The 26,710-nt window shown below is 46.4% G+C and overlaps 1 protein-coding gene across 1 annotated transcript in view; it reads left to right on the top strand.

Moving 5' to 3' along the window:
* Positions 1-26,419, top strand: part of LOC144807683 (uncharacterized) — a 155,962-nt gene extending 129,543 nt beyond the window's left edge. The window contains exon 2 of the mRNA XM_078673322.1: positions 22,263-26,419. Within this exon, the coding sequence (XP_078529448.1) occupies positions 23,161-24,903 (1,743 nt within the window). The 5' untranslated portion in view covers positions 22,263-23,160 and the 3' untranslated portion in view covers positions 24,904-26,419. The remainder of the gene's footprint in view (positions 1-22,262) is intronic.
* The last annotated feature ends 291 nt before the right edge of the window (positions 26,420-26,710 follow it).

Here is a 26,710-nt window from a genome sequence, read left to right on the forward strand (position 1 = left end):
CCAGGCGATGGGTCTTAGACTTCATGTAGGAGTATTGTGCGGGCACTAACACGTCTTACAAACCCCCTATGTACTTTTTAAGGCGTCTGATGATTGAGACAGAGGAGTTTAAAGTTGACCTGTTTTTCATCAAGGAGGCAGTGATAGGACATGATGATAGTTCTGCACCCTAACTCTATCCTTGCCAGCATATTCTGAACAGCATATTCTGAAAGTGTAAATGTTTTTCCCGTGCAGCCTTCCACAAGTTGAGGTAGGTAGTCCAGCCAAGAGAGAAAAAGAAGCTCTTACCCCCTCAACTCTTTTAGGAGTGGGTAGTAGTTTTGTTGAATCCTTCCAGTAATCCTGTTGTAAAACTCAAGAAGACCAAAAGTTTTTTGTATTTGAGGAAGAAATCAGACCTCGCTGTCAAATGTACTTCCAAGTTTTTTAACTTAGTCAGGCTCAACTGGTGTGGGACAAAGCTCTGGCTTTCCTGTGAGAGTCCTCTAGCAATGAGAAGAACTTCAGTATGAACTCTATTCATATTTATACATTCAGTAGTCATCAGGAAGTAAATGACTGTCAAGCACACCCTCAGACGGCTGATCGAATTGTCAGAATCCCTGTTCAGCCTAAGGAACAGCTGTGTGTCATCAGCAAAGGATAATACTTTCAGACCAAAGGAGTGGACTAACCCCTCAGTGGCGCCACATCTGGTTTAAAGAGAAAGGATGAGATATCATATCCTTTGGGTTCCTCCATAAACTATTGCCAGAGCAGTAGCAGTAGAACAAGCAAGCAGAAGAACAACAGTGTTGGAACACCCTCGCTGAAGAAGCAGAAGGATTGTAGAGCTGCCCTTGGTGCCTCCAACCGAAGGACATTCAAAACGAGAAGTAATTGTTCAACAGTGTCTAAAGTGGCCGTCGGATCTAGAAGGTTCAGGCCGGCCTGATGGTTATCATCTTGACTCATTTGAAGCACCTCCTGTAAAGTTAAAAAAACTGTGCCGTGCAGGGGACGGGCTGTAATCATGGGTGTTATCCAAATAAGAGCACAGTTCCCTAGACTTTTATGACCTGATTTAGAGTTTGGGTACTCCTTTGCAAACACGAAAGAATAAACTGCCTGGATGGCAGACATTAAGGGTTTCAAGCTTCCTCTGACAGCCAATAGAGTAGGGCTTGTCAAAGGAGGGGTATTACACTGCCCACCTTATTTAGGGTGGGTGATGTACTGTCCTCTTTAGGTCTCGCCTAGCGATGCAGCATATTTCTGCTCACTTGGTGAGATCTATTGTCGTCGATTTCTTTGTGGAAGAGGTACAGGAGATGTGCACGAGCCCGGACAGGATATGTGCAAGCGTATGGTGTGCCGGCACGGCGCGCCTACGTCAGCTGCTTCCATTTACCAGCTTGTGAACGGACAGCATTCCATTTGTCGCTCTTTGTTGTAGTGTGGCGTGGTTAGGATTGTAGCTCCTTCCCCAAGCCGTTACCCGTAGCTTCTGGTTTACTGCTGAAGCTACATGTTGGCATCCTGCCCTCCTGCCCTCTAATGCTGGTACACAGTACATTTGCATAACAAACATTTTTATGAGATATGTGCAAAACGATGCATCTTTTTAAAGTCTGGTTTAGGACTGACTTAGATGCCAGGCAGCGCCTCAAAAGGGAAGACCACGGTGCAGTTAAAAACGGGTACAAAACTAATCTAATAGTGAAAGTAATACCATATAATGTGCCTTCTGAGGACGCAGTAAGTGTATTGGGTGCAGTTGTTTGTCGTCTTTTGTTTACTTCCCCTGCCCCTGTGAGAGGGTTTGCTCTCGTGCTCCCTATAACCTAGGATTTCCTTTGCTAAATGAAGTGTTGTGCAGGAGAGAAGGTCATATTACCAATAAAACTTAAAACAATGAAAGCATATATAACAAGAAACCCAAACGACGCAATGTTGAACGTGGAGTAAACTGTGCAACACAGATGTGTGTGTGGTACACGGTGTGTGTTTAGTACTGCAAAACAGGCACCTCACCCCCAGGTAGAAGCAGGTACACAGAAGGATGCAGACATGCAGTCACCAGCTAGCAGTGTTCTGAACAGGACTGCCCGCTTTATCACCCTTGCCCTCCCGGTATGCTATAATAGATTAGTAGAGTGCATACATATTTTCATTTGTTTAATTTTATTGTGTAAATTTGAGTATATATACATGCATATACCATCTGTAGGTATGTTTAACATGTGATGGTTAATTATGACATATGACTTGTGTGTGCCACACATCTAATTCACTTTTTCACACACATTCGTAGTAGCGGCCACGCCTTCCTTTTCTGCACACACCGCTTCATATTGAAGTTAGCGGCCATGCTTTTGTTTTATCCTGCTGGGCTCGCCACAAAGAGCTTTTCACACCTACCTCCCGGTCACAAACGCTATCTTACAGGAAGAACAGCTGTCGGTAAAGACAAAGTAACTGGCACAGGATCATCTGATAACATATAATAATATATCTACTTTGGACTGTTTTCCTTTTCTTACATGTGCTTAATAGTTAAATACCTTTTGATTCTATTTTCATTTAACATTTACTTTTTATTTTACCTTAAATACGCTCAAGTTTACATGTATTATTTAAAAAAACACATAATCAAACCAAACCTCACATGTTATAGTTAGGTTATTATTATTAAATTTCTTTATTCGGTATTTCAAGATAGAAATCCATAAAAGCATTTTTATACACATTTTACCATTAAAAATAGAAGGAAAATACACCTTTTAAAAATTGAAGTTTTACAATAAAATTTTGAAAAAGGGTACTTAAAAAATAGTTCAGTTCTGTTTATATTTGATAAAGTTTGTTGTGTTAACAGTTTCCTCACAGATTATTTCTATGTTTAAAAACACATTTTAAATAGTTAACCATACGGTAGCAAGTAGCTTCAGAGTCCAGAAATTGAAGGCGTAGCATTGCAGGGCGACACTGTCTTAGGTCCCACAATTTCAGCAATGGTGCCAACCAAATTTTGCGATGGACATGATAGTACTTGCAGAACAATACTGTATGCATAGTAGTCTGTACAGATGTATCATCGCAAGGACAATGGTCTAACGTTTGTTTCCAGGTGTTTCTCACGGGGAAGGCTACTAACCGATGGAAGAGATTTAATCTGAATCTGGTTAGTAAGAAACGATCAAAAATACCAATTTCAAGCGTTAGGTAAGGCTGAATTATAGGAACAGAATGGACCATGATTGCATGGTGGACCGAAGGTTTCCTTATTTCGCTTGTAAGTCTTAGTCCATCAAGATTGCTCAGGGCCATTTCTTTCAAGTCCTTCTTGGTTATTTCACAGATCTTTTCTGGCGTTATGTAATAGTCCTCTAGGCCTAGATCCGTGAAAAAGTTTCTGATGTAGGCGAGCCATTTTATTTTTCCAGAATGGTCTAGTGACATTGAGTCCGCCACAATCCCTTTAGTTAACAGGTTTTTCTCTGAGGTCCATATACGCCGCCATAATAACAAAGGTTGGATTTTATCAGGTCCTCAATGTGCGGTATACCTAATTCAATGTGGGAAGCATAAGTGGAGATTCGCCTTGGTGCCACCAGAAGAAATCTTAAGAAGGAATTTTTTGCCACCTGTAGAGTGCTAACGTCGACATGCCCCCAAACCCCAGCCCTGTACAGGGCTATTGTCTGGCACTTCGCATTATAAATTTTCAATAGTTCCACAGGCGGCTGTTTGCCCAGTTTTTGTGAAAAGGACATCAGAGCGGCTATTGCCCACTTGAAGGAATGCTTTCTAGACTCAACTGCCGCTTTCCAATTCAATTTATCGTCTATCGTAATACCTAAGTAGGGGTACTGGGCCGTCAGTTCGAGATTTTGGTTATTGAGGGATATATCCCTAAACCCTTTTTTCCCTTTACCTGCCACCATTACAAAGGTCTTCTTAATATTAATGTGGAGGTCAAGGGTGCCCATGAAATCCGCATACCTGGTTAGTGCTGTTTGTAGCTCACGTGGGGTACGGGCCAGGATGACGGTGTCGTCTGCGTAGAGCAGGGCGGGAATCAGGCGTTGTCTTACTCGGGGGTGGTCTTGAGCCCCCTTCAGAAGCTCCGTCTCCAGGCTGTTTGTATATAAGGAGAATAAGAAGGGGGCCAAGACACATCCCTGCCTGACTCCATGCTCTACTCCGAAGGATGCAGTCAACTCGCCCCTGACACCGTAACGTACTCTTGCGGAAGCCTTGTAGTATAGTTCTCTTAAAAAGTCTAGAAGTGAGGGGTCCACGCCCATTTGTGACAAGACTGACCATCATTTTGAATGGGACACGCAGTCAAATGCTGCGGACAGGTCCACATACACCATATATAGTTTGTCTTTCTTTGCATGGATGTATTTTCCCACAATTATTGATAGGTTTAAAGCCTGCTCCACCGTACCAAAACCCTCTCGGAAGCCAAATTGTAAATCGGACAGTATCCCCCTATCCTCTGCCCATTGTTGGAGACACTCAAGAATGACCCTACCGGCTACCTTGCCCACTGAATCCAACAGTGAGATGGGGTGGTAGCAGGTAGGGTCCTGACGGTCTCCTTTTTTGAAAATCGGGACCATAACTGACTTGGTCCAAGATTCCAGACGTCCCTTTTTTGCGGCTGCTGTACACACCCTGGTCAATATGGGGGCCCAAAGGTCCGGATTATATATAAAAATGTCTGCTGGGACTCCATCGGGGCCCGGGGCTTTTCCATTTTTACTTAGGTTTAGGGCCATAAGAACTTCGGAGATATCGAATTCTATTAGGATGGGGTAAGCGACAGCTGGATGAGTTATTTCTTCGTTTTCAAGAAACATTTGTTTCTTAAAAATTCTTGAAAAATGAGAAACCCATGCTCCTTCTTCTATGGCCACTTCTATTTTTGGGAGGTCATCGTCAGCTAAGAAGGGGGATTTTACTACTCGCCAGAATTCCTCCATATTTTTGTATAGGGCACTTTAATGTAGTTCGTCCCACAAGGCATGCTTTAATTCGGCCTTTCTCTGCTTTCGGGCAGACAGATATTTTTTTCTCAGTCTGGTGATTAGCTGTGGTTCTCTATTTTCATTATTCAGGGCCACTTTAAGCTTGGTATGTGCCGTGGTGCAGCTATGATTAAACCAGCCTCTCTTGTTTAGAGTTTCTGCCTTTGATTTTTTTGTTAAAAGACCCTTGATGACAGTTAAGATTTTGGAGAAGTTACTTATGACTTCCTCCTCTATCGTGGTTAGATCAAGGCATTTTAAGATATGGGGGTATGCTGCTTTGATCACCTCTTCGGTGATTTACCCAGGATTTATCTTCCCCCATTTTAGAGTATAACCATTTACCTGAGCCAGTTGTAGATTGTTCTGATTCAAAGCTTTTGCTATTGTTGACTCAAGGGATTGTTGGTGTAGTAAGTTAAATTCTATCTTGATAACAGAGTGATCTCTTAAAGTGTTTAATAGAACCTCAACGTGCTTAATCCTATTTGACAGCCCATCTGATACGAGGATGTAGTCGACAGTAGACTGGTGACCCCTCCCTACATACGTAGGTTCTAGTTTTCCTGTTTTGGGGTTTAGGTAGTTAGCTATTATAAGACCCAGGTCTGACAGAAGGTCATTCATGGCTATGCCCGATTTTGTATGACAAAAATGGGTAAGGGGGATATCCAATTAATTAACCATTTCACTACAGTTTTTAATAGAGTAAGGACACGGATGCAGGTTGAAGTCCCCTCCCCATAAAAAGAAAACAAACCCCCTCCCTCCTTTCGTCTGTCTAAAGTTAGTGAGTTTTTCATTTAGATTTAGTATTACTCTCAAAAATTCTCCTTCCTCCAAGTTATTATAAAAGTTAATAAGTAGGACAGTCTCATTTTTGGGTAGAAAGAGGGAGAGAAGCTAGAAATTTACATCCAGTTCAAGAGTAGTAATTTTTATTTGTTTTATGGTATTCGCTATATAGATGGTTAATCCCCCCTTTGCTCTGCCCATGGTCCCAGTCAAGGCTGGAGAAAAGAACGTTCTGAAACCCAGGAGGTGTAGTTCCGTTAGTGACCATGTCTCCTGGAGACATACAATTTGATGACTGTCTAGGAAACTTATAGCTGTGCCGTCCTCGATCTTGGGGCGGAGGCCGGCAATGTTCCAGGACACAAAACTCAAAGTTTGGGGATCCCTTTTTGGAGTTTGAGTTATTTGGGGTCTGGTATTACCCTCTGATTCCTTTTTTTTGGGGCTGAGATGATTTTCAGCCTGTGGTGGTCAATCTACTAACTCCAGACCACTGTATCTATTCGTTATTGGGATGCCGCTCCAGCCCTCCCAAGATGGTGGTTCTCTATAGGGATCCCTATGGTATGGTCCTCCCCAGTCGTCCCTTTCTCTACCCCGATGTTGAGGGCCTACTGTTTGCCAGGGTCCATCGTAATGATAACCATTACTATGTCTTGGGGGGTAGAAGAAGGAAAGGCGCTTTGTTCCTATAGTGCCAGTTGGGGTCGGGTGGTCCCAGGAACAAATGTGATCAACCAATCTAGGATCATCAAAGGTGATAAGGACACAATCCCCCTGTATCATTTTTTTACCATGCCCTACCCAGGGGGCTCTTCTTACCATTAGGATCTTGGTTGAGTAATAGGGAGGAGGTGGGCGATTTGCACTTAGCCAATGTTGGACCTTATTTTTTAGCGACCAGGTTGCTTCATTAGAATGATCTACCAATTCTGGTACGCCTGTCATTACCACTATGAAACGACTGGCTTCCGGTGGGAGATTAACAGAAAATCTTCCATCGGGGGGTCTTCTATCCCACTCTCTGTTAGACTGTGTAGCTGGTGTTTTGGGGCCCATATTATTGTGTGCCAAATTTGTGTTTGTGGTGTAAATGTTAATCGGGGTGTTACTTAGGGTATTTTCTGATGTCTTTTTTTTTGTCAGAATCTGGTGGGCTGGTTTAGCTACCGGGGGGATAGGTTGTTTATTTTGTACGGTGGTGGTTGTAGGTAACTGTTTACCTCCCCCTGTCTTTTGTACCCCCTGATGTGTTTTAGTTTTTACAGAGGCTGTCAAATCAGCCAATGTCTTTTCTATTTGTCCCTGTCTCATTTCTAGTGGTTTGAATAGTTGTTTAAAAAGGTCTCCAATTTTAGTTAATAGTTGGGCATTGCAGTCAGAGTTACCACCTGCATCCTTACCTAATGAGAGGTCAGTTATGATTTCCCCAGTAGTGGGTGGCGGGGTGTCATGTAGTGTTTGGTGAACAATCACATTACAAGTTTCCTGATTTCGTCTCGGTGGGGTAAGGGTTCGGGTCTCTCTTGTCTTATTAGGGCCCTTATCTAGTTTTTTTGTTTTTCGATTGTTTGTGGCTGTAGGTTTTTTCTTTCTTATTGCACCCTCCCTCCTCCCTCTTGACTGTCTTATTTCCTCTGGGGTAGGATGGATCACTAAATCTGGGGTCTTTTCTAAGTCCAGGGAGAGTTGTGAGTCAGAAAGCTGTGAGACTGATAGATCAACCGTGGTTGGAAGGCTATGCCTTTGGCCACAGGCTTCACTCAGTCCAAGGTCCCTACGTTGATCCGGTGTTCGTGCATCCGCCAAATGTCCCATAGAGGACCTTTTGGCTTTTGCTAAATCTTGGGACACTCTACGTTCTATCAAGGAAATACTTTGATCTATAAAAGTATTCGCTCTGGTGATAAAATTATCGATAGGGCCGGTGATTTGCCCGTCCTTAGCGGCAGTTTTACTTCTACTTCCTCGTGTAGACATGATCGACGTGTGAGTACTGTCTCACTTACAAAGAAGAGGGTGAGCGTGTGGAAATACAGGCAGAAACCCAGGGTTGGTATGGGACAACTGCCGAAAATATCAAAGATTATAAGTTACGGCTTAGGCGATCGAGCTTTTTAGGGGGGTGGCCCAGCCCAGTCTATAACAGTCTCTAACGGCCACAAACGGCCCGCCCTTTGCCCGGGCTTCGCTCTGCGCTTTGTTCCGCACGCGTCCGGCGTGCGCGGGTGTTGGACTGGTTATGTACGTGTGCGCTGTGGGCGTGGTTTACAGGGAGAGCGGGCCAGGTGTCAGCTATTGGCCACGCAGGGACTCCTGGTAGATGGAGTCCCTGCCGTCACGCTCGCAGCCCTGTTTCGCTGCCACAGAACCCGCTGAGTGCCCTTGTGATGCAGGACCCGCGAAGCGGGTTCGTCGAACAGTGTCCGTGGGCTCAGGAGGCAAAGCAGAGCAGGTTGGTCGCAGCACAAAGTCTCAGGAGGCAAAGCAGAGCAGGTTGGTCGCAGCACAAAGTCCTGTGGTCCGCTTAATCCAGGATGCAAATAAAGGAGAATCCCACCAGGGCAGGAAGGAAGGGCTGATTTTCAGTCAGCCGGTGCGCTGTGGGCGTGGCTTACAGGGAGAGCGGGCCAGGTGTCAGCTATTGGCCACGCAGGGACTCCTGGTAGATGGAGTCCCTGCCGTCACGCTCGCAGCCCTGTTTCGCTGCCACAGACCCCGCTGAGTGCCCTTGTGATGCGGGACCCGCAAAGCGGGTTCGGCGAACAGTGTCTGTGGGCTCAGGAGGCAAAGCAGAGCAGGTTGGTCGCAGCACAAAGTCCTGTGGTCCGCTTAATCCAGGATGCAAATAAAGGAGAATCCCACCAGGGCAGGAAGGAAGGGCTGATTTTCAGTCAGCCGGTGCGCTGTGGGCGTGGCTTACAGGGAGAGCGGGCCAGGTGTCAGCTATTGGCCACGCAGGGACTCCTGGTAGATGGAGTCCCTGCCGTCACGCTCGCAGCCCTGTTTCGCTGCCACAGACCCCGCTGAGTGCCCTTGTGATGCGGGACCCGCGAAGCGGGTCCGGCGAACAGTGTCCGTGGGGTCAGGAGGCAAAGCAGAGCAGGGTGGGCGCAGCACATAGTCCTGTGGTCCGCTTAATCCAGGATGCAAATAAAGGAGAATCCCACCAGGGCAGGAAGGAAGGGCTGATTTTAAGTCAGCTGGTGCGCTGTGGGCGTGGCTTACAGGGAGAGCGGACCAGGTGTCAGCTATTGGCCACGCAGGGACTCCTGGTAGATGGAGTCCCTGCCGTCACGCTCGCAGCCCTGTTTCGCTGCCACAGACCCCGCTGAGTGCCCTTGTGATGCGGGACCTGCGAAGCGGGTCCGGTGAACAGTGTCCGTGGGCTCAGGAGGCAAAGCAGAGCAGGTTGGTCGCAGCACATAGTCCTGTGGTCCGCTTAATCCAGTTAGGTAAAATACTTTGCTTTTTGCAATGACCATAGCTCTAACTCGTGAAAATGCAAAAACCTATTGCATTGCAAATGCTTGTTTTTGTTAGGCAACTCCAGGTAAAATTTGGTAGCGATGAACAGAAAAGAAAATATTGATCCACACTCCCCGTGAAAAAACTCCCAGTGTGTTTTTCAGAAACAAACTCCGACTTTGTAAACATTTGGTGGATTGCCATCAAAATCGAATGTGGGCGTCCACCACATTTTTATGCTCTTAAAAGAACCCCTGTCAATGTACAAAGGTGACGAAGTTTCAACTGGACTAGTCAGGCCTTTCGTTCTGTGGTGAACCAAATACCAAAACTGCCTCAGCATTAAAAGAAGCGTAAGTGCTACTGAGCTTTCAAGATACTGGTAGCAAAGGCCCATTGAAGTGGACTCCGTAGACGGCATTGACTCAGTTTAGGTTCATGTCCCATTGAGTACCATGACGCTATGAGACCAATTGGGGTCTTAATTAGTCTAATCCTGCGCTATCTCTTGATGTGATACTAAACCCTAGTTCTTGATAAACTTGACATAGAGGGAAATAGCATTTACAATGCACCATTTACCACGCAAGCCTTTTCCCCGCATGCCTTTACAACAAAATGCCAAGTATATATATCAGATGTGTGTGTATATATCACCTACAGGCGGTTGCCAATAGGTAGTTCTAGTTAGGATTTAGTTTAAATAGGAAGAGCGTTTTTTGATTTGCCAATAACTTTGGTGTTATTTGATGAATCCTTGTGAAATTTTTAAAAGTAGTTTGCAACTCATTTTATCTGCTATCTTTTTTCGGGGTGATCTGTCAAGCGGGGGCTTAGAAAAAAGGGGGGTCCCAAAACGCTTTTTCCCTGTGTTAATTTCAATAGGAAATTTAGACATGGCTACAGCCCTGACCTGCTTATCAGAATGACACCAGATTTGGCAGGAAAACGGATATTGATTCTGGGAAGTGCCTTTTTGTGATTTCTTTAAATCTGTACAGTAGTTGCAGAGTTATTTAAAGAAATACCTTGGGACACGGAGGACCCCCAACACCTCCCAATCTCGTGCTGTGATCTGATTGGCTACCAACACTTCAAACCAGGTAGTGTTGGAAGCCATCTTGTGGCTCTGCTTGAATCAAGTCACAGAAAAAACATTTAAAAAAAGAAAATGGTGTCGGGTAGAAACACCCTGACCCCACTGGGTCTCTTTGAGGGAGTCCCACAAGGACCTCACATGATCAAAAAAGCATTAAATTTTTTTTATTTCAGCAGGATCCGTGGACCCTGCCAAATTTTTTGTTGTTAAACCAAGCGTGGTCTCCTGTGTTTGGCCCAGGTGGCCAGGTCCTGAGGGCATTTCTAAAAATAATAGAGTGAGGGGCACACAGGTCCCTCCATCAATCAATCAATAAATCAAGACATTTATATCGCGCACTACTCATCCGGAGGGTCTCAAGGCGCATGGGGGGGGTCTGCTACTGCTCGAACAGCCAGGTCTTGAGCTGCTTCCTGAAGGCGAGGTGGTCTTGGGTCAGGCGGAGGCGGGTCGGGAGGGCGTTCCAGGTCTTGGCGGCCAGGTAGGAGAAGGACCTTCCTCCTGTGGTGGCTCTTCGGATGCGGGGGACGGCGGCGAGGGCGTGGCTGGTCGATCGGAGATGGCGGGTGGGAGCGTAGAAGTTGAGGCGGCTGTTGAGGTAGCCCGGGCCTTGGTTGTGTAGGGCTTTGTGTGCGTGGGTGAGGAGACGGAAGGTGATTCTTTTGTTGACCGGGAGCCAGTGCAGGTCTCTCAGGTGTCTGGAGATGTGGCCGTGTCTGGGGATGTCGAGGATGAGTCTCGCCGAGGCGTTCTGGATTCGCTGGAGTCTCTTCTGGAGCTTGGCGGTTGTTCCGGCGTAGAGGGCGTTGCCGTAGTCCAGACGGCTGGTGACGAGGGCCTGGGTGACCGTCTTCCTGCTCTTGGTGGGGATCCACCGGAAGATCTTGCGAAGCATGCGCAGGATGTTGAAACAAGATGAGGAGACGGCGTTGACTTGTCTGGTCATGGAGAGGGAGGAGTCCAGGATGAAGCCCAGGTTGCGTGCGTGGTCTGTCGGTTTGCGTGCGGTGCCCAGGGCGGGGGGCCACCAGGAGTCGTCCCAGGCGGAGAGTGAGGGGCCCAGGATGAGGACTTCCGTCTTGTCTGAGTTCAGTTTCAGGCGGCTGGTCATCATCCACTCGGCTACGTCTTTCATCCCTTCGTGCAGGTTGGCTCTGGCGGTGGCGGGGTCGTTGGTAAGGGAGAGGATCAGCTGTGTGTCGTCGGCGTAGGAGATGATGTTGAGGTGGTGTTGGCGTGCGATGGCCGCAAGGGGGCTCATGTAGACATTGAAGAGGGTGGGGCTGAGCGAGGAGCCCTGAGGGACGCCGCAGATGACTTCGGTGGCTTCTGATCTGAACGTGGTAGGCGGACTCTCTGTGTCCTTCCAGCGAGGAAGGAGATGGTCCACTCCAGTGCCTTCTCCTGGATACCGATGTTGCTGAGGCGCTTCACTAGGGTGCGGTGGCAGACAGTGTCGAATGCTGCGGAGAGGTCTAGGAGGATGAGGGCCACTGTTTCTCCTTTGTCAAGCAGGGCTCGGATGTCATCGGTGGCGGCGATGAGGGCGGTCTCGGTGCTGTGGTTGGCCCTGAAGCCCGACTGTGAAGGGTCGAGGGATCCGTTCGTCTCGAGGAAGGCGGCCAGCTGCTTGTTGACTGTCTTCTCGATGACTTTGGCTGGAAACGGGAGGAGCGAGATGGGGCGGTAATTCTTGAGGTCGGTGGGGTCAGCCGTAGGTTTCTTTAGTAGAGCGCTGAGTTCGGCGTGCTTCCAGCTCTCGGGGAAGGTGGCGGTGTTGAAGGAGGTGTTGATGATGTCCCGCAAGTGGGGTGCGATGACGGCGTCGGCTTTGTTGAAGACGTGGTGAGGGCAGGGGTCGGTCGGAGATCCGGAGTGCATCGAGTTCATCATGCGGATGGTGTCTTCGGTGCTGATAGGGGTCCAGGCGTTGAGGGTGGTGGTGGGGGGCGATGGTGCAGATGTGGGGAGCGTTGGTTGTGAGCTGAAGCTGTTGTGTATGTCCGCGATCTTGTTGTGGAAGTAGGAGGCGAGGGAGTTGCAGAGGTCTTGCGATGGGGTGACGTCGTTGTTTCCGGCGTTGGGGTTGGAGAGCTCTTTCACGATGATGAAGAGTTCCTTGCTGGTGTGTGCGTTGTTGTCCAGCCACTCCTTGAATGCTGTTTTCTTGGTGGCGCGGATCAGTTGATGGTGCTTTCGGGTGGCGAGCTTGAGGTTGGTCATGTTGTCTGGTGTAGGGTCTCTTCTCCATGCTTTCTCGAGGACTCGGCAGTTCTTCTTGGAGCTCTTGAGTTCGTCGGTGAACCATGGGGCCTTCTTGCTGCCGAGTCTGCTGGGCGGGGTCCTCAGGGGGGCGAGGTCGTCTGCGCAGCTGCTGATCCACTTCGAGAGGTTCTCGGCTGCCTGGCTGGGGTTCGCAGAGCTGCCGGGAGGGTGCTGGCTCAGGGATGCGGCGAGCTGGTCGGCAGTGATCTTGTTCCAGCTTCTTCGTGCAACCTGTTGCTGGCGGTGGTGGATCGTGGCTCTTCTGAAGCTGAAGTGGACGCAGCTGTGGTCCGTCCAGTGGAGCCCAGTGGCGTGGCTGAAGGCGATGTCTTTGCTGGATGAGAAGACGGCGTCGAGTGTGTGTCCGGCGAGGTGGGTGGGGGTGGTCACCAGCTGCTTGAGTCCCAGGTTGGCGAGGTTGTCGAGCAGAGAGGTGGTGTTGCTGTCGTTGTTGTCCTCCAGGTGGAAGTTGAGGTCCCCGAGGAGGATGTAGTTAGCGGAGGGGAGGGCGTGCGAGCTGATGAAGTCGGCGATGTCTTCGCTGAATTGTGTGCGTGGTCCCGGGGGTCTGTAGATGAGGGTGCCTCTGAGGGTGGTATTGGGGTCGGTGTGGATCTGGAAGTGCAGGTGTTCGGCGGCTGTGATGGTGTTGTCGGTGTTGGTCGTGACGCGGATGGTGTTCTTGTGGACGATGGCGATGCCTCCTCCAATCTGTTTGACGCGGTCCCTCCGGGTGATCTTGTGTCCGTCCGGGATGGCGATGGCGACGTCGGGCGCTGAGGAGGCGTTCATCCAGGTTTCCGTGAGGAATGCGACGTCTGGGGATGTGGTGTCGAGGAGGTCCCAGAGTTGGACGGCGTGTCTGTGGACGGAGCGGGTGTTGAGCAGGATGCACTTCAGTTGGCTGCTGCTGGTGTTCGGCTTGGAGGGGGCGGGAGCCTTGCAGGTCCGGATGCAGGTGAACTTGCAGTAGTGGCAGCTGAAGGGTCCGTGGGTGCGTCTCGGGGTGGCTTGGTAGCATCCCGGGACTCGGCCGGTGTTGAGTGCGATGAGGGTGGCGGCGTCGTACGTCTGGCGGGTGTGCTGGGGTCCGCGGGGGCCAGGGGTTCCGGCGCTGGGCGCGGTCCAGGCGTGGACGGGCGCAGACGGGCTTACCTTTGGCGCGCCTTCGGCACACAATTGGCGCGCCCGCTGCGCGTGTACGCTGCGCGTCTGCACGGTCGCCATATATGGCGAAGTGTCAGGGAGGGAGGAGCTGGGAGGCGGGGAGCGGGGAGGGTAGACAAAGGAAAGGGGGCATGGCCGCTGGCACGGCGGCGGGAAGCGGGGAGCGGGGCGGGGGGGCACAGGGGAACACGGGGACACAAACTAATGCAAGGAATACCCAAAAGGACAACACAGGCTCAGGGGGAGAGAATTACAGTAAAGTGGCAACAGTGGCGAGAAAAAAGAAATACAAATAGCGCGGCAGTCAGCAGAGAAGAGGCAGCAGGCTCAGCGAGGCTGAGTCGAGCAGGGGGGCACACGCAGAGGCGGCAGGCTCAGCGAGGCTGAGTCGAGCAGGGGGGCACACGCAGCAGCTGGTGGCCGTGCGGTGCGGGGGTGTCCTGGGAGCAGGTCACACTCACCCGCACTGCACGGTCGCCATATATGGCCAAGTGTCAGGGAGGGAGGAGCTGGGAAGCGGGGAGCGGGGAGGGTAGACAAAGGAAAGGGGGCGTGGCCGCTGGCACGGCGGCGGGAAGCGGGGAGCGGGGCGGGGGGCACAGGGGAACACGGGGACACAAACTAATGCAAGGAATACCCAAAAGGACAACACAGGCTCAGGGGGAGAGAATTACAGTAAAGTGGCAACAGTGACGAGAATAAAGAAATACAAATAGCGCGGCAGTCAGCAGAGAAGAGGCGGCAGGCTCAGCGAGGCTGAGTCAAGCAGGGGGGCACACGCAGAGGCGGCAGGCTCAGCGAGGCTGAGTCGAGCAGGGGGGCACACGCAGCAGCTGGTGGCCGTGAGGTGCGGGGGTGTCCTGGGAGCAGGACACCCCATGAAGCTGAATATAAAGCTGAATATTGCCCCAGGGGCCATCACCTACCCGGGGCTTCTTTAAAAATGAAAGTTGGGGAGGCTCGCACAGCAGGGTTCGAAAAATCCGAAAAATTGTACTAGTCCTGCAGGTCTAGTACCTTGGAAAATCCCATCGACCTAACTGTAACCCTCTTGACCTCTGTCTCTGAAAACAGAGCAAAAGTGACAAGGTAACAAGATTTAAAGGCATCTTTATTGCTCATTCCCTTTGTGAGCAATAAAAATGCCTTTAAATCTTGTTATCTTGTCACTTTTGCTCCGTTTTCAAAGACAGAGCACAAAAGTTAGTTTGTCTTCCTACTCGTCAGAAAAGGCGAGTAGGACCTAAAAATAGCTTGTCCTAATCAATTCTCCCTCGCAAATACAAGCGGGCGAATGGATTTGTCGAGCCCTGTACAGCCTCCCCCACTGCCCAGGAACCATTACCTCCCTGGAGGCTCCTTGACTCCCCACCTGCCCCGGTGTCCGCCACCTCCCTGGGGCTTTCTCTTTACACAAAGCGGGAGTCGTGCGGACCCCCCTTCCTCCACCCTGGGGGCTGCCACCCTCTCAGGGCTTTAATTTTAAATAATGCGGGGGCCACACAGAACCCCTGCCACCTCCCTGGGCCTTTTGTCAATTTGGAAGGGGGGGCCAGCGTGGTCTTCCCGGAGACCCAGGGACCACCTCTCAAGGGCTCTAATTTTAATTGATGTGTGGGGCCCACACAGACCCCCCTGCAACCCCAGGGACTGCCACCTCTTTTTTGTTAAATGTATTGCAGGGGACATATGGCCCCTCTGCAGCCCTGGGGAAAATATGAAGAACTTGCAGCCAATAATGGCCCTGGGCACCCCAGGCCAGACTCCTGCTATTTCCCGGGGTGCCCACCCCTGGAACATATCTGTTTGTTGTGGCTTGGCGGGAGCTATAGCGCTCTGGCCAAGCCACAGCAAACTGTGTTCCACTTCTAGCAAGCAAGAGCAGAAAAAAAATGCTCTTGCTTGCTGAACGCGGGGCATTATGGGGCAAGATTCTAGAGTTTAGTGAATATTATTGTATTAGCTCTCAGCTGAGCCTCAGAGCCTGCCCCCTGAGGAGGGTTTTGATATTGGATACTATAATATTCACTGCACTTTAGAATTTTGTCCCATAATGCTTTGCAGGGCCTTTTGGTTGGGATTGTATTTTTGCCCATACCTGTGCTTGGGGTGGTCCTAGGAGGATGGGACCACCACCAAATCATTTCAGCATCGTGTGCTGTTTGTGTTCAAGGATTCTGCTTGGTCCTCTCCCTAGGTTAGGAAGGACCCCAAAATCATCACTTCTCTCACTGCTTGCTGTATTTTCATTTTCACTTTTGTGAGATGATTATATACATTTTAGCATGTAATAATGTTACTAGTCGTTTTCCCAAGGGTATGTGAGGATTCTGTTTTCTTAATTGTGGTGAGACGGAATGGAGTTGCGGAGCAGAATTCACTGAGTTTTTGATCAATTCCACAGTATTCGGTGTAGTGGTACTCCGCCAACTACGCCCACTCTTATCTGTGTGTTCATATTTTGTGTGTGTGTTTGTGGACCTGTGCAAACCTTTGTATGTGTATTTCTTTGTAGGTACACCCTTTTCTGCCGTAGAAGATAGAAAGCCTCTTTTAATTAGGTATTCCCCAAGCCTGCCTTACAAATTAAAAAACACATTAAATGACATTAGCACACCCGCAATTTTCTATGTATTCACAATCACATTTATCCCAAACACGGATTGTTTTTCCTCCATTCCTACTTCCAAACTAGAGGCTTAGCTTCCATTTGCGCAGCAGGTGCAGTGGCACCAGGGCTCACTGAACTCCTAATTATTGCTGTATTTCACAGTTTAACATGGGTCAAAGAGGGAATTTCTTTCTTGGACTAGAGCCCCTGACACACTGGCTACTGCTGTCACCTAGCTTTGCTGAAGAACAAATGTTATTTGCGAGAGGGATGCTGTATGAAAGAGTAAAGACTCATTGGATATTGTTCTATACGTGAAATACATCAGCTTTAGAGTTGGAAATGATTATCAGCCCGTCAGTGGCAGGAAGTTCCATTGGGGAGCATGGCACTGCTTAACAGGACTGAATGTGAACACAGCTTAGTAGGGGAAGCTGCCCAGCGCATTACCTTTGCTTGTGTTCTAGGCCTTGTCATAAAGTTTGGCCAACTTAATTAGATATGGTGATCTTCTGTATGTGCTGCAAGCAAGTACACCATACCACCGAGATATTAAGGCGCTAAGAGCCCTGCCCGTTGGGGAAGGTTACTTGTGAACCACAGAGACTTGAAGGAGGAGCAGCCATAAAGACAAGCCCAAGGGCAGTCTGGAGGTCAGCCAGCGTGTAACCCTTATTACGTATAATCTCTTTAGTGCGGATGGGGCCGGTAAAAGCAGTTATCTTCCCCACGTAAATATGATATCTGGAAATACAGAGCATATATATACTTAAACACTGAAAACTGCCAACATTTCTGTGTGAAAATGTGGGCGAAATGAGGAATTACAAGGGGAATTGGAGAAGTATATCACAAAACGTGTAATAGATGATTAGAGCAAAGCTATTTCCAATGGGAGGGCCAGCACTTTGTACAGTTGTCCGGTACTTCTATGGGCAACTGTGCCGCGCCGGTCTACGCCAATACCTTCATGAAATATTTTGAAGAAAACAATATACTGAACCTCAATTCTTGGAAGACACATGCCAGGATTTTCCTAAGGTACATTTATGACATCTTTGTCTTGTGGCAAGGAGACCATGAATCTTTGAACAATGCACTACTACAACTGAATCATATTAATGATCGCATTCAATTCACCCATGAGGTCAACCAAGAAACTATCATCTGGAAACTGACCTACACAGAAAATCCACTGATAAGAATAACACTCTGCATTACAAATCTTTTCACCAGACGGCTTTGAAATACCACCTACCACAGCAAACGAATAGTATCTGAAACTACCAAGTTTGAAGAACAGGCAACCACTATGATCAGACGGTTTGAACAAAGAGGTTATCCGCAAACCATTCTTAAAAATGCCAAAGAACGTTGTGATAAATTGAGTCAACAGGAGGCATTGACCTTTAAAAACAGAGACACCAGCAAAAGACCTGTGGTCGTATCGAAATATTCAGTCAATCCGAGATCATATAAGACATCTATACTCAAACATTGGTCAATCCTAGGTACTGAACCTGATTTCAAGCACATTTTTCAAGGTCCACCATTATTTGCCTACAAAAGAGGTCACAACCTAAAAGAAATTATCACCAAACCGAAACAAGTAACCTCCACCATCTACAAAGGCAATCAACCTTGTTTTAACTGTCAAAATTGTAACAACCTTATCAGAGGGTCAATCTTGAAACACCCCATGAAAGGCACCGACATCAAGCTGAAACTCAATGCCACATGTGATACCGAAAATCTGGTGTACATCATCAAATGTCCTTGTGGATTGATCTACACAGGGAAAACTTCTTGCAAGTTAAAGACACGTATTAATGAACACAAAAGCAACATCAGGACTCAAAACCTTCAATCTTCTGTAGCAGCTCCCTTTAAAGAACTTAGACACAACATCAGTCAATTACGATTTGCTGCTGTTGAAGTGGTGCCTAAGCGCGATGACAGAGACAATACTAACTTTATCTTGCAAAGGGAAAATTACTGGATAAAATTTCTGCAATCGTCAAAACCTTTGGGTTTAAATGATCGGATGGAATTTTTGTGTTACCTATGAAGTCATGAATTATCTGTATTTCTTGATATCTGTTTCTTACATACTGTCTACATTTTATCTACTTTTTTCACTTACTGGTACATTACTGGGCAGTATTAATCCATTCAGTTTCACTATTTGCCTTTCATCTTCCAAATACACCGTTACAAGATGGCCACCACCATATGTGTCCTCTTTCTATGTTTACATTTCTAGTTCACTTTCCCCCTTCACTATTTCTTTTTCACGAACACACGCTTTGGTGCAAAGATAGCTGAACGGCGTTGACATGCTGTTCGTTTCTGAACCTTCAAGTAAGTTTGGTCCACTCGCCGCTAGCACATTCTTTTAACCGACCGCACTTCTCCACACGGTATATCCGGCTTGATTTATCTGGGCTCACGCTCTTTCTTTAACTTGGTACTATTTTTGGCACACTTTACTTTGACACATTATCTCACTTGGTAATTACGATTTTCGTACACTGCCTATCATGTTTTCATTTTTCATTCCAACCTCGAGCTACTTGCACTTTCTAATATTCGTTTCTTACACCTCGGGTAAACGTGATACATTCATGGTTTATTTCTGATCAGGATTTCTAGGGACTATCAACTTATCTTCCTCTTCATAGTGCTTGATATCTTGGTTTTATGCTACTCGTTTTTTGTAATTTTACCTATGGTTTTTGATACAATTATGTTTGAATCAGTAATGATTTTGCAGCATGTGATTTATTTTATTCTGTAAATGTGTTTGTGCAATGTGACACTTGAAAAGATCCTACATATATTTTTTCTACATTATTTTCAGACTACCCCTGACGAAGGACTTTAAAAGTCTGAAATGCATTGGGTGAACTCTCAATGGTCTTTTTGAAAATCTTGGGAAATTTAAGGATGTTAAACTAGCAATCAGCTACATGATACATACAATTTCCTGTGAAGAAACATGGAATAAATTACGATGGAAATCATGATTTTTTGAAGTTTGAATATATTCTTCAAGACATTCACACATCAAATTGGTTTTGCTCAGAGAGACGACACTCATTCCAAGTGTCGCAACCTGTTTATAGATGATTAGAGGACAGCCGTGTTGGAGACCTTAAATGTTTAGTGATGTTTGTTTTAAAAACACTGTGGTTGTTGCACACTGGGTTGCTCGGTTGAAGGCGTGAGTCGAAACGCGTAGGCATTGTGTGTTGAGTGTTGCTGCATTATAGAATTAATAAAACAGTAGTGAGTGCTAGGACAATGGTGTGTCGTCTTCGTGGGACACAGAGTGAGAGTGCGGCTGATCGTCCTTTGAATGAAGTCGTTTTGAGGTGGCTTATCGCAGGGCCATTGAAGGACATGGAATGAGGTAAACCTGGATAAAAGAAATATGGGAATGGAGAAATGAGACTTCACCTGTGGACATCAGACACCTCCTCCCGCTCTACCAAAGCCCTGTTGAGTCACAAAGTAGCATCCTGGCCTTCAGACAGACAACAATAAGTCAAATATCTTGTAAATGTTGAAAAACAAAAACAATTATTAATATGCATACATCTTTTTGATGCTTGATATTTCAGTTAAATTATTGGTTGTGATGGATTCTCTATAAGGATTAAATGACTGATATCGTTGAATAATAAATTACATGATTTAATGTTTGTTTGCCAAATCTGTGTGCGCAACATAAAGTCGGGCCCATTATAATAACCCCTCATTCTGTTTTACAAAAAACCCTGGAAGGAGCTGCTGATTGAAATACAACATGATCTTAACTTTAACTAGTTTAGGAAGAACTAAAGTCTTAGGGGCAGATTTATGTCAGACTTGCGCCACGTTTACGCCGCCGTTGCGTCACGCAACGGCACAGAAACGTGGTGCATCCCTGCAACCTATTTACAACGTGACGCATCTAGGCAGATGCGTCACGTTGTAAAGCCCTGCGACACATGGAACCTGCGTCAGGTTTCATGTGGGCGTTCTGTCGCAGGGTGGGCGTTCCCTCGTAGGAAAGCCCCGTAAAACTGACGCAGTGAAATCTACAAGATTTCACTGAGTCAGTTTTACGAGGCTGCTGCGTCAAATCCTTACGCCTGCTTGAAGCAGGCGTAAGGAATGACGCACCACGTTATGTATGGGTGGACTCTGTACATTGCAGGAGTTGCGTCGCACTTGCGACGCTACTCCAGCAATGCGCCGCCCGTACACCACAAGATGCGTCACACATCTGCCCTTCCTTGCACCATGGTGCGCCGCATTCTAAATGCGGCGCATCTGTGGTGCAGCAAGGAGGGAATTGCGTGACGCATCAGTTCTGGGGCATCCCTGCTGATTTGCAGAGATGCGCCAGAACTCATAAATCTTCACTTTTGTAAGTTGTCATTCAGTTCAGAATCAGGCACTAGTTTAAGGGAGATGGATATATATTACGCTGATAGAAAATCCACCTCAACTCAGGATAATGCTCCAGTCTTCTAGGTTACTAGGATCCAGAAATGCTTGAGCCAGGAGGGCTGTAAATGTGTTGAAGGGGACTTAGGGGCTTATTACGAGTGTGGCGGTCTTCCAATGGGACTACCACAGCGGCGGTACCAGGCAGACTGCCAAGCCCATTGAGAGCCCGCCGCCGGATTATGACCTAAATCCAGGGTGGGTGGGCGGTGAAGCAGCAGTCTCGCGGCGGCTGTATTAGGCTCATTGGAGAACCTAAACAGCATATAACCACCTTAAGAGTGCCTGCAGCACATTCCTGCACCATGTCATGCATGCCACACTGTGCAGGAACAAGGGCGCAATTCCATGGGGTGGCACAACATGTGCCCCCCGCATGCAACCCCAGGAGCAGAATCGTCCGGGGCCCTGTGAGGGCCCCCTTACTTGCATGTCCTTTATCCTTTTCATGGCGGGGTCCCCGCCAGGGAAAAGGACGGTGGATATGCAGACCGTAATATGATCGGCGATGTCGGCATCGGCACTGCCAACATATTCGGGGTGTTTGCAGACCGCCTCCACAGCAGGATCCTTGATCCTGGCGGGGGGGCGGTCCCACCACCACACTCATAATACAGCGGACAGTCTGCCTGGATGGTGGCAGTTGGACCGCAACCGCGAGTACGGCGATCATGAGGACCGTCGCACTTATAGAAAGACACTTAATAAGCTGCCAGGTAAAGGCGGGAGTTGACATTTGAGCTGATCCAGTATGAACAGGAAAGCATTGTGGAAAAAGGTGTCTGGAGTTACCTTTGTCATATATACTTCCTAAAGAGCTAACTTTGTCATGTATACTTCCTGAGGAGTTACCTTTGTTATACACTTCCTAAAGAGTTACCTTTGTTATATACTTCCTGAAGAGTTACCTTGGTTAAATATTTCCTGCAGAGTTACCTTTGTTATACACTTCCTAAAGAGCCACCTTTGGTAGATACTTCCTGAAACTGAATTAACGGCAGCGCTTCCTGATTCCTCTCTTTTTCCACAATCTGTTCTGTTTAATTGAAATCTTGTCCATGTACATCTACCTAAAACTGTACCTGTAGCACGAGTGCTCCGTGACTGCCCTTTCTTTAGTAAGTTACTCAGTGAATAATGGTAAATCACTGCCTTTTCAGAAGTAAATACAATGTGACATGTTCAACCACAGTTTTAATGAAATATCCATGTATGGTAAAATGTTCCTTACTAAATTTCAAATATGGTAGAGAAGAGATGTCTTCTACAGCTGGTTAAATATTGTGTATTCACATTCTTTACGTTTGCATTTAGTAATATTGCATTTCTTTACATCCAACAGAAAATAAGTCTTAAATGCATGGATTGATTATGAATAATGAAGATAACACATCAAACCTGCAAAAATTATCAAAAATAAGGAGCTCCAAAAACATCAGTGAAATCAGAGGCAGAGGACAGATCCAGGAAGAAGCAGTCAAAGGCAATTCAGTGAATACGAGTCTGAGCTCTGCACCTCGACACCCGAAGACGAAGAAATGACCTCAACAAAACCAAGACACCAAAACTGATAAACCACCTGCAGATCAGCTTTGATCATGAGGCCGGTATGAGAGTTGGAGGAAGGTCTAGTGTCTATTTGGGATCCATAGCTTGGAACAAACTCCCTCTTCAGCTTTGAGCTGTTAGTAACGTGATAATGTTTAAAAAATGTTGGAAACTTGGCTTTTTGTCCATGTTTGAAACAACCGGATTTACTTTCTTTTCTGACCTGTGCTTTGCCCCGGGACACTCTTTGGAGTAGCTGTACACATTACGAGTCGCTTCAACATCATGATATGGCTAGAGCAGTGCTTCGCTATCAAAACTGGTAACAGACCAGCATTCAGTGCTCTAGGTGTATTGCAAACTCTTTCTAGCCAAACCACAGGCACCAGGGAAAAGCACAACGAAGTGGAGCCTAACAACTGAAGGCTAAAGGAAAGCGGAGATCTGCTCTCTGAAGTACAGAGTATTGTCCCAATTTACACCTACCGGAACAAAGATTAAGCTTTACCCGCAAGCATGCGAAGCCATTATCCATTCTAAAGATGCAATCACCCACAAGGAAGCCTTACTGATATTATGAATGTGGCAGGTATTTAGTGAGTCTTGTATTTTATTGTTAAATCGGAAATCAAGCGTCCACAATATCACACACATACAGGGAATGTGAAAATAACACAAGTGGTTTATTAACTATGCTGACCCTTCAGGAAACACGGTCAGGAGAAAAATCGTGCAATTCCACTGAATATGTCAAGAACTTTAGCCAATTAGAAACCATAAAAGAGCATCAGCGAATACAAACAGGGGAAAAACCATACCATTGCAATGAATGTATAAAGAGCTTCAGTCGGTTAACAGACCTCCAAACACATCAGCGAACACACACAGGGGAAAAACCATACCATTGCAAGGAATGTGTAAAGAGCTTCAGTCAAATTTCAAACCTCCACACACATCAGAGAATACACACAGGGGAAAAACCATACCATTGCAACAAATGTAAAAAGAGCTTCAGTCAAATAGCAAACCTCTACACACATCAGAAAATACACATAGGGGAAAAACCATACCATTGCAGTGAATGTGTAAAGAGCTTCTGTCGGTTACAAGAACTCCAAAGACATCAGCGAACCCACACAGGGGAAAAACCATACCATTGCAAGGAATGTGTAAAGAGCTTCAGTCAAATATCAAACCTCTACACACATCAGAAAATACACATAGGGGAAAAACCATACAATTGCAGTGAATGTGTGAAGAGCTTCTGTCGGTTAACAGACCTCCAAACACATCAGCGAACACACACAGGGGAAAAACCATACCATTGCAGTGAATGTGTGAAGAGCTTCAGTCAATTATCAAGCCTCCATAGACATCATAGAATACACACAGGGGAAAAACCATACCATTGTAAGGAATGTGTAAAGAGCTTCAATCACATTTCACAGCTCCACACACATCAGAGATTACACACAGGGGGAAAACCATACTATTGCAGTGAATGTGTGAAGAGTTTCAGTACGTTAGCAAAACTCCAAACACATCAGCGAACACAAACAGGGGAAAAACCATACCATTGCAAGGAATGTGTGAAGAGCTTCAGTCAATTATCACACCTCCGCAGACATCAGAGAATACACACAGGGGAAAAACCATACCATTGCAGTGAATGTGTGAAGAGTTTCAGTACGTTAGCAAAACTCCAAACACATCAGCGAACACACACAGGGGAAAAACCATACCATTGCAGTGAATGTGTGAAGAGCTTCTGTCGGTTACAAGAACTCCAAATACATCAGCGAACCCACACAGGGGAAAAACCATACCATTGCAAGGAATGTGTGAAGAGCTTCAGTCAATTATCAAACCTCCACACACATCAGCGAACACACACAGGGGAAAAACCATACCATTGCAGTGAATGTGTGAAGAGCTTCTGTCGGTTACAAGAACTCCAAATACATCAGCGAACCCACACAGGGGAAAAACCATACCATTGCAAGGAATGTGTAAAGAGCTTCAATCACATTTCACAGCTCCACACACATCAGAGAATACACACAGGGGAAAAACCATACCAGTGCAGTGAATGTGTAAAGAGCTTCAGTCAGTTAACAGACCTCCGGAGACATCAACGAATACACACTGGGGAAAAACCATACAATTGCAGTGAATGTGGAAGTAGTTTTAGGTCACAATCAAACCTCCACACACATCAGAGAAAACACACAGGGGAAAAACCCTACCATTGCAATGAATGTGGGAGTAGTTTTAGCGTACAATCAAACCTCCGGACACATCAGCGAATACACACAGGGGAAAAACCATACAATTGCAGTGAATGTGGCAGTAGTTTTACTTACTCTTCAGCATTAAGAAATCATCAGCGAGCTCACAAAGGGGAAACAAATCTTTTAAATGCCATGAATGCTTGAAAAGCTGAAGTCCATTATCAATCCTAAACAGGCATCAGCAAACAAACGCAGAAGAAAAGCATTCAAGTGCAATGAATGTGTGAAGAAATGTAGTCAATTATCAAGCCTATGTAGACATCAGCTTGCTCTCACTCTGTAAATACCATACAAGTGTAGTGAGTGTAGAAGTACCTTTAGGAAATCTTTTGCATTAAGGATTCATCAGTTAATGCTCACAGAGAAAAATCCTTTCAGGTGCAGTGAATGTGTGAATATCTTCTGTCAGTTATAAAACCTACGAATACATCAACTAACATACACAGAGTAAAAATGGGCATTGCAATGAATGTCAGAAGTGATTTTGTCAATTGTGAACACACCTGGGGTAAACCGTACAATTGCACTAAAAGTGTGACGAGCTTTTGTCAATTTCCGATCCTACAGAGCCTCAGCGAACACACACCTTCATTATAAATAATACTAGAGATGCAGTGAATTCAGAAAGAACTTAATAACAATAGCAATAATTTAGACTCATCTGAGGACATTGACAGGAACAGAAGAGTGCAGTTATTGTGAGATGAAGGAATTACAGGAAAAATATGTATAATTATGTGGGATATTCAAATACCAGATGAATAAAGACTCGACTAGATGAAAAGAAGAAAACCAAAGATTTGTAGAATAATAAAAGTGTCTGTTCCCAGTGATTGTTCACTTTGGTACATATTGAAAAAAACAATGTGATATAACAGGAAATCCACTGGGAGACTAGCACAATGTGGAATAAAAGAAAAGAAACACTGGCGGTTTTTATTTGGCGGTGAAGAGTTACAAAGAAAAAACATCCAAGAGTTCCTGTTCATGCTACTTGTAAAAGTGTAGGGATGAATACGATTCTGCCTGCACACATTGCTATATTAGCATAAGTGAGTTAGTTGCTCAAACGCCATTTTGCTGTTTTTGCACATGACACTACATGCCTCTGTTTTTATAAAGACAAACAGCTTGCTTTTCCTTCACATGAGAACGGTCTGTTTTTCACATCTCTAGACTCACACTGCGACCTCAAGTCTGCACAAAGTGTTCAATGTTAAAATAACAATGTATGCTGTTGATGCAGGTTGATCGGTCCACGCTCTAGACACAACACAAACAGAGCTGCACATTTTTGAAACTCAGGTGCTTTTAATATTGCACTGCATGCATGAGACTAGCACTTGGAAAAAACCTTTCAATCGACAAAGAGCTGTGCTGATCTGGGATGTGATTCACTTCACCTGACTTTGGAGGTATGGGGTTCCCGGTTTTAACCTAGAGAACTTCTATTATTATAATACCTAGCTCCTAGCAAGGGGAGGGTGGTACACAAGGCGCTATAGACCTGGTTCCACTATCATTATAATATGATTTCTCCCTTTGTATTTTATGGAATTGTAACAATGTTGATTGTATTGATTTTATGCATCTTTTTACTTATGTTAGCAAAGATACTGCATCTTAGAGCACGTAGTTGAAATAAACATTTTAATCTATACATTGACTCTGATTACTCACATTGTGGACATTTATGAGAGTAAAATCAAAAGAGTGTTCTTGATTCCCACTATTCCTGAGAGGTACCAAAGTCGCTTGTTCATTGGTAGCTTTGCTGTAGTACGGAGAATGAATGAGACACTGTTGCTAGTCGGATAGGGGTTCTGGGCACTGAGGTGGATTTTTGGTACACCACAATACACTGAGGTCCTGGTTTCCTGCGCATAGTTCTGTGCATGAGCAGAATTCCCGCAACATGGCGCCCAAAGTCTTGATTAGTGCTTGTATCTGT

This window comes from Lissotriton helveticus, chromosome 1_2 (assembly GCF_964261635.1).
Source record: "Lissotriton helveticus chromosome 1_2, aLisHel1.1, whole genome shotgun sequence".
NCBI classification, from domain to species: domain Eukaryota; kingdom Metazoa; phylum Chordata; class Amphibia; order Caudata; family Salamandridae; genus Lissotriton; species Lissotriton helveticus.